This window comes from Schistocerca serialis, chromosome 9 (assembly GCF_023864345.2).
Source record: "Schistocerca serialis cubense isolate TAMUIC-IGC-003099 chromosome 9, iqSchSeri2.2, whole genome shotgun sequence".
NCBI classification, from domain to species: Eukaryota; Metazoa; Arthropoda; class Insecta; order Orthoptera; family Acrididae; genus Schistocerca; species Schistocerca serialis.
In genome coordinates this window covers 319,515,457-319,528,708 of record NC_064646.1, presented here as the reverse complement: position 1 = coordinate 319,528,708, position 13,252 = coordinate 319,515,457, and the positions used below count along the sequence as shown (strand labels likewise).

General features: G+C 42.1%; 1 protein-coding gene across 3 annotated transcripts in view; it reads left to right on the top strand.

Annotated features, from left to right (window-relative positions):
- Nucleotides 1–7,796, top strand: part of LOC126418656 (tubulin gamma-1 chain) — a 66,151-nt gene extending 58,355 nt beyond the window's left edge. The window contains exon 11 of one of the 3 annotated variants that reach the window (XM_050085534.1): nucleotides 6,834–7,796. In XM_050085534.1, the coding sequence (XP_049941491.1) occupies nucleotides 6,834–7,031 (198 nt within the window). In that variant the 3' untranslated portion in view covers nucleotides 7,032–7,796. The remainder of the gene's footprint in view (nucleotides 1–6,833) is intronic. The other 2 variants (XM_050085535.1, XM_050085536.1) reach the window with 2 other exon arrangements.
- Nucleotides 7,797–13,252: the final 5,456 nt, after the last annotated feature.

Here is a 13,252-nt window from a genome sequence, read left to right as displayed (position 1 = left end):
TGATCGGTGGGAGAACGTCAGAAAGATACTGAAGGAACTCAACTGGAAGACTTTTGGGGATAGTTTACATCTATCCTGAGAAAGTCTTATCTATTAACAAAGTTTCAAAAACTAGCTTTAAATGATGACTAGGAATGTACTGCAACCATCTGCCTATTGCTCACATAGGTATCTGAGGATAAGATTAATTACTGCATGCACAGAGGCATTCAATCAATCATTCTTCCCATGTTCAATTTGTGAATGGCACAGGACGAAAACCTAATAACTGGTACAGTGGGACATACTCTCTGCCATGCACTTCACAGTTGTGTACAGAGAATAGGTGTAGATGTAAATAATTGGATATGTGTGTCTACATCTTGTCTTTCCCCCAAAAATGCTTAACAGGATGATTTCATATATCTGATGCTTTCAAGAGTAAGAATGGGAAGTGGTTTTCTCTTTTTCCTTATTTTCAAATGCATTTTTATGTAAAAATCAAACATTGGAAAATCCAGGATGGAATGTAACAACATTAGAGAAAGAAAGTTGCTAATCGCCATATAGCGGAGATGCTGAGTCGCGATAGCCACAAGAAGAAGATTCACACAATTATAGCTTTCAGCCATTAAGGCCTGTGTCAGCAAAACACACACACACACACACACACACACACACACACACACACACACACGGCTATTGTTATCTCCAGGCAGTAATACCCAGGTATGCCTGCATCTGAGGTGAATGATGCTCTTTGCTGGGCTGTGTACAGGAGAGGTATAGGATGAGGAGGAGAAGGTAGGACTGGGGAAGATTCCAGTGCTGCCTGTGGGAGTGTGCAGGGATGGGTGGGGTCTCAATAGTGGGCTGCTAATTGCAACGTCAGGAGGTTGTATTTGGAGGACAGGAGAGGGCAAAAGTATGAGGGTGGTGGTAGTAGTAGTAGTAGTAGTATGGGAATTGTGCAGGTGCACTGGTGGGATCGAAGGCGTGTGTAGGTCTGAAGTTGAAGCAAGGAAGCTGAAAGGCAGTTAAAGGACACAGATTAGCATAGGTGGAAGCAAAGGTTCCACCACTGGTTGTAAACCATAGGATTGCCTGGCAGAGCACTCTACATCTGTCAGATGCATCCACCTAAAAGATCTGCCAATGAGCCCATACCACAAATGCAGCAGGACCTCCAGTCCCTTCTCAAATCTCTAGGCCCATACTAGAACCTCTCACCCGAATTTATGTCCCTCGTCACCCCACCACTTACTACACTCCTACATTATAGATGCTTTCTAAACTACATTAACGCAACCACACTGGACACCCTATCAAGTCCGGTTGCTGCCTCACGGAATGAATCTCTGCCCTTATGTATCAGCTACTTAAGCCTATTACCCAAAATGTACTCTCCGATATACGAGGGTTGTTTTTTAAGTAAGGGCCGTTCGCGCGTATAGTCCCGTAGTTCGCGCGGACGCCACAACAAGCCACCGCGCCACTTGCCGGCATCCTTCCCGTTCACACTGATGCAAGTTGCAACTCTGTAGCTGACGTGTACGCATCGCTGTGCTACTTTATAATGTTTACGATTATTGAATCGCCCGCTGCGTGTGAGATACGGTCAGTGATACGGTTTTTGACCGCGAGAAGCGTATCGGCTGCAGAAATTCATCGTCAGTTAACAGAAGTTTATGGCTTGAATGCAATGAGTGAAGGTAAAGTGCGTCAATGGGTTAGAGAGTTTAAAAATGGCTGTCAAAACGTCCATGACGAAGAATGCTCAAGCTGGCCCTCTGTGATCACTGATGATTTGGTGGCTGCAGTCAAAACAAAGATTCGTGAGGACAGAAGATTCACAATTTCCACTCTTTCTTTGGAATTTCCACAAGTTTCAAGATCGGTTTTGTACAAAATTGTGTCTGAAAACCTAAACTTTAAGAAACAGTGTTCTCGGTGGGTACCCAGACTCCTCACAGAGGACCACAAAGGGAAGAGATTTGCCACTTCATTGGACTTTTTGATTCGTTGCGAGGAAGAAGGGGATGACATGTTGAGTCAAATTGTCTCTGGAGATGAAACATGGGTATCCCATATCACTCCCGAAAGCAAGCGACAATCGATGGAATGGCAACACAACCTCACCCATCAAGGTCAAAGCCAAACAGACGCTGTCAAAGCACAAGATTATGGCAACTGTGTTCTGGGACTGGCGCGGTGTTTTACTAGTGGACTTTATGCCACGAGGAACGACAATCGACTCAGATGCCTACTGTGCAACTCTAAAGAAGCTCCGCAGAGCAATTCAAAACAAAAGGCGTGGCATGCTGACAAAAGGAGTTTTGCTCCTGCACGATAACGCTAGGCCTCACGCCTCTCTTTTGACTCGGGATTTGATTGATTCTTTTGGCTGGGAAGTTTTGGACCATGCACCATACAGCCCCGACCTTGCTCCTAGCGATTTTCACCTTTTCTGGTACCTGTAACACCATCTTTGCGGGCAGCGCTTCAATGATGACGATGAAGTGAAAGCGGCCGTGAACTCTTGGCTGTCGGAGCAGGCGGCCGAATTCTTTGAAGAGGGAATTAAAAACTTTGTTGTACGGTATGACAAGTGCTAAAATAAACAAGGCAACTATGTAGAAAAATAGGTAAAAGTGTGTAGAATCAGAAAATAAAAGTTTTTTTTACAAAAGTATTTGTATCTTTTTTAAAAATAAAAACAGCCCTTACTTAAAAAACAACCCTCGTAAAAGACACTAACCATTTTCTCTACGGACTCTCCACAGTTGTTGTTCCCTTACCACGCTGATCATCACTGTTGATGCCTCATCTCTTTGCACTAACTTCCCCAATGTCCATGGCCTTACTGCCATTGAACTCTACCTTTCCCAACAACTGACTGACTGACTGTATCCTAGCCCACAGTGATTTCTCCTTTGAAGACATCACCTACAAACGAATCCATAGCACACAGTGGGTACCTGAATCACACCAGTTTTGCCAGCCTCACCTAATTACCCAGATTCCCAAACCTCTTACCTCATTCATAGTCGGTGATGTCATTTTCATGATCTGGACAGAAGGTGAGGTCATTCTATCCACATTCCTCCAGAACCTCAACAGCTTCTCCTCCATTCACTTGGGTCCTACTCAACCCAACAGGCAACCTTTCTCAATGTTGACCACCACAAAGATAGCTACATCAATACCTCCATGTGGACAGTTGCCACCCTTTTCACACCAAGAAGTCTCTTTCACACAGCCCAGACACCTGTGGCTGTGACATCCATAGTGGTGAGCAGCTTCTCTCCAGATATTCCATGGTTCTTTGAGGATTTCACAGACAGAAAGTACCTTTCTCACTACATCCAGAAACATTTCTCCAGTGCCTTGTCTTCCCAGTCATCTACCATCCAAGGAACCCCACTGTGCTTTGGTACAATCCACAACAGGAGTGGAGCAATTGAATTTTCTGCCAGGTTTTGGACTACTTTTTGTGCCCTGAAATGAGAAATACATTTTCCACCCCTCTCACAATAAAATTCCATTCCCCACCCAACCTCTGCAAGTCCTTCGCTGTCCCTCTTCCATCCATGCTCCCAATCCCTTGCCCCATGGTTCATATCCCTGCGACAGAACTGGATGCAACATCTGTCCTATTCATCCTCTCATCATCACCACTACCACCTACTACACTCCTGTCACAGGTAGGTCCACCTGTCAACACAGCCATGTGATCTGTCAGCTGATCTGCAACTACTGTGCTGCATTCTACATGGGCATGACCATTAAAAAGCTGGCTGTCTTCATGAATGGCCACTGCCAAAATGTGACCAAGAAACAACTCAACCACCCAATTGCTGAGCATACCACCTAACATGACGAGCTCAACTTCAACTACTGCTTTACCATGCTGCCACTCGAGCCCTACAAATAAATGTCTTCAATCCTGCCAGTGCACCAGCACAGTCTTATCCTCTTCTCTGCTTCTCTCCTCTTACCTTTGCCCTAGCCCCCCACCCCCACCCCTCCCCCTGCATTTTCCCGCAGGCAGCACATGAATATTCCCTCCCCACCCCTTGCTATCTCTCCACTGCCCCATCCCTCACTCCAGCAAAGATTGTTGCTCATCCCAGATACAGCTGCAGTCAGGCATTAGTGTCTGGAGGTGACTCTTGTTCATTTTTAAAATAATAGCCCTCCAACAGGCTATCATATTTTTGTAGTTGCCCTCGTTGTAGGTACAAAGTTTCTTATTTTGATATCTATGTCTACATCCATACTCCACAAGCCACCTGGCAGTGTGTGGCGGAGGCTACTTAGAGTACCTCTATCGGTTCTCCCTTCTATTCCAGTCTCGTATTGTTCGTGGAAAGAAAGATTGTCGGTATGCCTTTGTGTGGGCTCTAATCTCTCTGATTTTATCCTCGTGGTCTCTTCGCAAGATATACGTAGGAGGGAGCAATATACTGCTTGACTCCTCGGTGAAGGTATGTTCTCGAAACTTCATCAAAAGCCCATACCGAGCTACTAAGCATCTCTCCTGCAAAGTCTTCCACTGGAGTTTATCTGTTATCTCTGTAACGCTTTCGCGATTACCAAATAATCCTGTAACAAAGTGTGCTGCTCTCCGTTGGATCTTCTCTTATCAATCCTATCTGGTACGGATCCCACACTGACGAGCAATATTTAAGCAGTTGGCGAACAAGTGTACTGTAACCTACTTCCTTTGTTTTCAGATTGCATTTCCTTAGGACTCTTCCAATGAATCTCAGTCTGACATCTGCTTTACTGACTGTCAACATTATATGATCATTCCATTTTAAATCACTCCTAATGCCTACTCCCAGATAATTTATGGAATTAACTGCTTCCAGTTGCTGACCTACTATATTGTAGCTAAATGATAAAGGATCTTTCTTTCTATCTATTCGCAGCACATTACACTTGTCTACATTGAGATTAATGGCCAATCCCTGCACCATGTGTCAATTCGTTGCAGATCCTCCTGCATTTCAGTACAATTTTCCATTGTTACAACCTCTCGATATACCATAGCATCATCCGCAAAAAGCCTCTGTGAACTTCCGATGTTATCCACAAGGTCATTTATGTATATTGTGAATAGCAACGGTCCTACGACACTCCCCTGCGGCACACCCGACATCACTCTCACTTCGGAAATCATCTCTCCATTGAGAATGACATGCTGCGTTCTGTTATCTAGAAACTCTTCAATCCAATCACAAAATTGGTCTGATAGTCGATATGCTCTTACTTTGTTCATTAGACGACTGGGGGAACTGTATCGAATGTCTTGCGGATGTCAAGAAACACGGCATCTACTTGGGAACCCGTGTCTCTGGCCTTCTGAGTCTCGTGGACGAATAGCGCGAGCTGGGTTTCACACGATCGTCTTTTTTGAAACCCATGTTGATACCTACAGAGTTGATTTCTAGTGTCCAGAAAAAGTCATTATACTCGAACGTAATACGTGTTCCAAAATTCTACACCTGATCGACGTCAGAGATATAGGTCTATAGTTCTGCACATCTGTTCGATGTCCCTTCTTGAAATCAGGGATAACCTGTGCCCTTTCCCAATCCTTTGGAACGCTACGCTCTTCTACAGACCTACGGTACACCGCTACAAGAAGGGGGGGGGCAAGTTCCTTCGCGTACTATGTGTAAAATCGAACTGGTATTCCATTAGGTCCAGCGGCCTTTCCCTTTTGAGTGATTTTAATTGTTTCTCTATCCCTCTGTCATCTATTTCTATATCTACCGTTTTGTCATCTATGCGACAGTCTAGAGAGGGAACTACAGTGCAGTCTTCCTCTATGAAACAGCTTTGGAAAAAGACATTTAGTATTTCGGCCTTTAGCCTGTCATCCTCTGTTTCTGTACCGTTTTGGTCACAGAGTGTCTGGATATTTTGTTTTGATCCACCTATCGCTTTGACATAAGACCAAAATTTCGTAGGATTTTCTGCCAAGTCAGTACGTAGAACTTTACTTTTGAATTCATTGAACGCCTCTCGCATAGCCCTCCTCACATTACATTTCGCTTTACGTAATTTTTGTTTGTCTGCAGGGCTTTGGCTATGTTTGTTTGCTGTGAAGTTCCCTTTGCTTCCGCAGCAGTTTTCTAACTCGGTTGTTGTACCACGGGGGCTCTTTTGCATCTCTTACAATCTTGCTTGGCACATACTCGTCTAATTCATATTGTACGGTGGTTTTGAACTTTGTCCACTGATCCTCAACACTATCTATACTTCAGACAAAACTTTTGTGTTGAGCCGTCAAGTACTCTGAAATCTGCAATATGAAATTTCTCATGTCCTGTGTCAGAATTCACACATTTGCCCCCATAGGTAACATGGCACTTCCATGCACTGTTAATTTACGTACTTATAGAGTGCAAAGGAAAAGATTAACATTTGTTTGACAGATGGCAGATTTCCTGATGAATGCAGAGTTTGAAGTAATTTCTTTCCTGTAATTTATGAAGTTTTCTCGGTGGATAGAACATTCCATCATCTTTTGAGCTTGAATCCAGGACAGCAGATGATGAGGGAATCAATTCCATATCTGCTATTTTCAGTGACTTGTGAATGTTTTTGGCATTGTTGCCTATTTCCCCTTTCATTAATTTATTCCTTGTTTGTATATCTGATAGGTATGCTTAGGATCTTCTTATTTCTGCATGTGGTACATGGATGGTTTTGTCTTACAATTTGTAAAAAGAAAATCAAATATCTTTTTCCGTCATGAATTTAACATTATATATTCATAAAGATAATTTGGATTTTACTTGTGTCTGTCCTATTTGTGAATTAATAATGTTCCATTCTTATAGCTATTTGAACGAGCCCTGCAGCAATACGACAAACTTCGCAAGCGTGAAGCGTTCTTGGAGCAATTTCGCAAGGAACCTATGTTCCAGGACTCGCTGGAAGAGTTAGATCTGTCTCGGCAAACTGTACAGGATCTAGTTGAAGAATATAAGGCGGCAACACGCCCTGACTACTTGACTTGGGGAGCTTCAACAGAATAATTGAAAATTAATGAATATGTGCATTACATTTAAGCATTATTAAATAAAAAGCTTAAATGTGATGCACTCAACTTTGTGTATATTATTTGTACATAAAAGCCATACTGTACTGAAGGAAGTCCATACTGTATCAAAGAAAGTAAAATGTTCAAATGTTATGGTAACATAGTTCACATTAGTGTCTTGTGCTCTGTTACTGGTTTTGGAAGAAACAGACTTGTATTATTTTTACCTATCATAGGGCACTATTGTGTTGTTCGTCTGTGATTAGCGTCTATTAATTCACTGTGTGTGTGCGTGTGCACACGCATGTGTAACATTTATTTTGTGCATGTTTGTAAACTTTTTGACCAATTATTTGTTTGAGAAAGAACCCTTTTTATGTTTTGTGGAAGTAAAATAGTACACACAGCTGTCATGTGAAGCCTTTTTGCAAAAAAAAAAAATTGTTTATGAGTGCGTAACAAAAGTGATATTATAGTGCAGCTCATAGTTCCATTCATACTTCATTGCTGCCTGTAAATTTAATATTGAACTCACATACACAAATAGTCGTCAATACTTTATTTATTATTTTTAAATCTGTAGGGAGTGACCCTTGCATTCTCTTTTGAAGCATAAGCAAGGGTCATTTCCTGTGTGTCATTTATTTTTACCCATATTGAAGAGAAACTTCCATTTGTTAATTTTTGATATAAAATATATTAACTGAATTGCGAAACCCTCCATTAAATAAGTTGCATTTAATGTGTACAGCTTTTCTAGTCTTGTATTACTACTTGAATAATAAAGTAGATCTCTTGTAAGTAAACCAGTCCACTTTTACATCACCTATCTCGATGGTAAATACCTGAATCTTCTTTCTTTTTTTTTAGTTCTACACACACAGAAGATAACAGGACTAGGAAAAGGTCAATTAGCAAAAGCAGAATTGATCATTCGTTAAACTTTTGGAGGTGTGTGTGTGTGTGTGTGTGTGTGTGTGTGTGTGTGTGTGTGTGCGTGCGTGCGTGCGTGCGTGCGTGCGTGCATGCGCGAGAGAGAGAGATGTTTTAGGTTTGTCGTCACGCTGATAGAGAAGTGGGGAGGTGAAATTCAGTCCCAAAGCATAGCCTATTCATCTTTAATATCACAACCCCCTCCCTCCCTCCCTCACACACACACACACACACACACACACACACACACACACACACACTCACTCACTCTCTCTCTCTCTCTCTCTCTCTCTCTCTCTCTCTCTCTCTCTCTCTGAGTCATGTTGGCACCTGTGGGGGAGCCACAAGTCTGAGTGGTGACATGGCAGACCAGTCATACAGGGAATCAAGCAAAACCATGCTGGTAGCTGTAGGGCCACAGCCGTCTCATCAGTATGAGTGACTTACCTTCATGCTGAAGGATATGACCCAAATATGTGCCTCAGGTTGGGATCCGTCACTAGGACTGGCAGTGAATCCTCAAATACCAAGTATTTATTTCTTGTGGAGGAAACTGAAGGCTAGTATAACTAGGTCAGTTCAGTAAACATACGGAACTTATCGGTACCGAAAAAGATGTTGCCTTCCGCACATATGCGGATAGGTGGTGACCAGCGAGCACATGGCATCAGGTGTAAGGGTCTGCTGTGGGTGCCAGCAGTCACATTGGAGTCAATGTATTAAAAGTTTCTCTCACTCAGTCACAAGCATTGTTTCAATGTAAAAAAGTTTGTGACATCCCTGTCACAATTGCCCCCATTCCCCAAATATCACTAAAGAACTTCAATAGTATTGAGGTTATATAGTCTTCCAGTAGACCTTGTACTTCAAATGGACTAGAAATTATGTGCAAATTTGGAACTATGTAGTGTCCTTTTTAATCCATTACATTCTATGGGGGCCTAAAGATGAAGTAGGCACCAGAGCATTTGTCTTAAATTTCCATGGTGACTTATTGTTGGAAAAAGTTAAAATAATGGTTTACTGGTGTAATATAAAGCCCGTTGTACCACTCACCATAGAATGTATAAGATTTGTTCACACACAATCTACTTCTAGAAATGAGTATCTCTGTAGAGTATATGGAAGGGCTCCTACATGAAGGTGCCCACCCTTCATGTACAACTCCCTCACTGCACCAATTTCAGGGAGGCTTGCACCCCCACTTACCAACCGCACCCCAATTGCCAACTTGCCACATTGCAGGAAGAGAATGTGAGATCCAAGAGTTAAAGATCTTTGTTCAGCCAGCCACCCAGGAACAAATATGACAGTGTTTACCCTGTCCAGATGAGGGTAAGCTGTTCCCAAAAAGAAAGTCTTCTATCACTTACAAGGCAAGGATGGATATTCCCTTTCCTTCCTTGTCACAGGTCCCTACCTCACATAATGTGTTCATATGATGGAAGGACACCTCACCGCCCCTCCCTTAACTCTATATCTGCAATTATGACCTCTGCCCCCTCCAGTCATATACGAGGTATGTCCACAAAGTAAGTTTCGCTTGGTTATATAAAACAAACTTGTACAGATATAGAAAAAATATTTATTGTACAAAAATCTACAACTGTTAAACTACTTTTCTACATAGCTTCCGAAATTTTGTAGACACTTGTCATAGCGTGGCACAAGTTTTTGTATGGCTTCTTCATAGCCTGTGTGGCTGGTAACACGTCCTGTCCTTTCAGCTCGTCATCATCGTTGAAGTGTTGACCACCAAGGACAGATTTTAGGTGTAATAAGAGATGCAAGTCGCTAGGAGCAAGGTGCGAAGGATGATCAAAACTCGTCCCAGTGAAATTACCGTAGGAGTTGTTTGGTCACATTCATCGTGTGAGGTCAGGCATTATCATGGAAAAAACCACCTTTTGACAGTAATCCTTGGTGCTAGTTCTGTATGACTCATTTTCTTAATGGTCTCGCAGTAACCATGTGCATTGATTGTTTGACCTCATGCTAAGAAATCAATTGGCAAAATGCCTTTGGTATTCCAAAAAAGGGTGCACATGACTTCTCGAGGTGTCAAGATTTGCTTAGGCTTAACCTTCGTTGGTGGGTGAAGTGTGTCTCCATTCCACCGATTGCCATTTTGTTTCAGGGGTGTCGTACGATACCCAAGTTTCATCCCCCGTGACTATCCGAGAAAGAAAACCATCACCTTCTTCATTGTAGCGTGTCAAAAACTGAAGTGCTCTGCCCATCTGTTGTTTTTTGTGTTGTTCAGTAATAATTTTGGATACCCAGCAAAGAGCAAAGTTTTCGAAATTTCAGTTTTTCAGTGACAATTTCATAAATTAGTGAGCATGAGATCTGCGGAACTTCCATAGCAACGGCACTAAGTGTAAACTTACTGTTGTGCTTAATCTTCTCTTCAGTTGTGTGAACCAGTTCCTCAGTAACCACAGATGGGCATCCTTTTCGTCCTTCATTGAACAGTCTGACCCACCTCCTAACCATTGAATCACTCATAGCATTTTGTCTGTAAACCTCGCAGATTTGCCAATGAATTTCCTTTGGTTTAACTTGAATGAATCACAGATCTGTTTTCACACATGGCATTTTCAATTACGACAGACATTATAAAGAAGCACTACAAAGCACATTTCAGCAGCAGCAATCTGAAAATGGCGTACATTTCTTCTCCTCTAGTTAGAGGAACTGCCGCACATACTTGGAACTGCGATCGTAATGCTGCCACGAATAGAAACTGAAATGGAACTTACTTTGTGGACGACCCTCGTAATAAGGCCACCTCCAAGTGAATAGTTCTTTCTTCCTGATCCTGTTACTGGTAACTACCACATCCCTGTGCCCTTATGGCAGTAAGCAGCTGCAAGAGCCACAAAACAGTGTTCTTACCTGCACCAGACGTGTTTCTGGATACTACTGAATCCAAATCTCGGAAGGAGAAACCAAAAACGAAGGCTGATCTGAAGGCCCTGAATCTGTCCCCATTTCACCACTATGTTAGTTGTTCAGGTAGGTGACAAATCACCCAAACCAAATCGTGAAGAGTTCGGCAGAAGATAGTGCCAACCCTCAATATAGTAAGGCATAGTCTGATTGTTATCTGATGTGTTGTTGAATGTATCACATGCTGAGAACAAAAATTTCTTTATGGGCTGTTAGAAAGTTATGTCTTCTATATTAATTGTTTTGTCATATTGTATTTATATTCTTGTCTTTGGAACTGAAACACGGGTACCGAGAAGAGAGGACGGAAAGGATTAGTTTGTTATAGTGTGTGACTAATTAAGAGGTGATGGAAGAAGACTGTTGGAAGTCAGAAGAAAAGGAAAGAATTGGCATACAAGGAGACCATATAGCAATCTGATTTTTATATTTTCTGATACTTATGCTACATGAAGTTCAGAACTCAAATAACCAAAGCAGTTTGACACAACTTTAAAAAATTCTCCAGAAAATTGATTTTGAAGTTTTCCAAGCATCTTTAACAATTAAAGTAAGAACATTTCTTCAACAGGCAGTGCAGCTCTGTGGTAGGGTACTCGCCTGTCGTGGGCAATGTTAGATTCCCAGTTGGTGCAAATTTTTTTAACAAAGATGCCTGTTGCATTTCCAAGACAGGTAAAGTACATAAAATTAATTTGCAATTTTTTGTTTAAAAAAATTCAAACAATCTTATCGTTTATAAAAGATGGGTAACTAAGAATTTATATGCACAATGAAAATTATTTTTTGTGCGATATGTAATTACAAATAAGACAACAGGCATTTTTCATAATAATAAGGTAATTAGCACATGCTTGATGAAATTTATTTTTAAATGATGTAGGTAATCAAACTTACTGGGAAAAAATGACTGAAATGAGACTCGAACCAGCAATCAGTCTGGACCACTACCATGGACTTTTTTTCTTTCTTTCCCCCAAAATACTTGCACTGGGGAATTGAAATCAGTCGGCTCACATGGAAGGCGAATACTGTACCACAAAGCAATACAGCCAGTCAAAAAATGAATCTTACTTTCATGTATTAAAGACTTGCGGAAAACTTCAAACTCCATTTTCTCAGAAATTGTTTTTGAGTTGCATGAATGCCTCTTGGCATTTGAGTTCTGATAGTCTTGAGGAGAGGTTGGTGGATGCTGATGTAATGCAACACATGCTATGTGGGATTCAAATCAGAAGAGCAAGCAAGCCTCATCATGCGTGCAATATCTTCTGTTTCTGAGAAAACATCAACCATGCATATTCTGAGGGTGAGTATTATTGTCCTTCAATATGAAGTCTGGGCCAATGGCACCTCACAACAACTGCACATGAAGTGTTGAGATACTGTCAATATACATGACTGCATTAAACGTTGCCAATTTTCATGAAGAGCTGTTCGAGTGGTCAGCATAATCCCTCCCCACACCATTAGGGATGTTCCTCGAGATCAGTCTCTCTCTGCAATGTTTGAGTCCTGAAATCATGTGAATCTGTTGAGACTTGCTCCCCAGACCAATTTGTGGCTCATCTGTGAGAAGAATACTGGCCCACTGTTCATAGTGTAGGTGGCATGTTGACTCCACTCTAGACGTTCCCTTGTGTGAAGACGCATCAGAGGTATACATATAACAAGTCTCTGATGCCAAATGCCACTCTGCTGAAGCTGTCTGTACACCGTTTACCTCAATGCAACACGTCCAGTGGATACTGTGAGGTCAGATGCCAGTTGCTGTGCAGGACTAAGGCAGTTCTGTTGTGCCCTTACAGCCAAATAATGGTCTCCTGATGTCACACATGGTCGGCGCTGCCCCGGAATTTGGGATACAGTTTTGGTCTGTATGAACTATCGCCACAACCAAGAAACAATTATTCACTCTTAAGCCATCGTGTCACATCAGTTTGAGACTGTCCTGCATCTGTTTTTCCTTTGGCTCTTCATTGCACAGTGTCTGATAGGTGTCTTCTGTGTACCATATTGCATCTGTGACTGTGTACACAGCAAGTGTGGGTGTGGGACTACCCGACAAATATTACCTCTTTTGATGGGTGCCGTGACGTAATCACTGGCATCGTTATCCTTTAACCAGAATGCCATCTTCTGTGTGGAACACGATCGTATGGACATCTGTTGACAGTTTGTATGATTATATCGGTACTTAGACACAGGATGAGAAAATAGCGGTTTGTTGCTTTAATTTTGGACACCAGTGTAATTCTAAATACACTCTTGTAAGTTAGCCCTTCCTTCTGCTGCTCCCTTCAGTTCCTTCCCTTTTGCACTGACACTGGA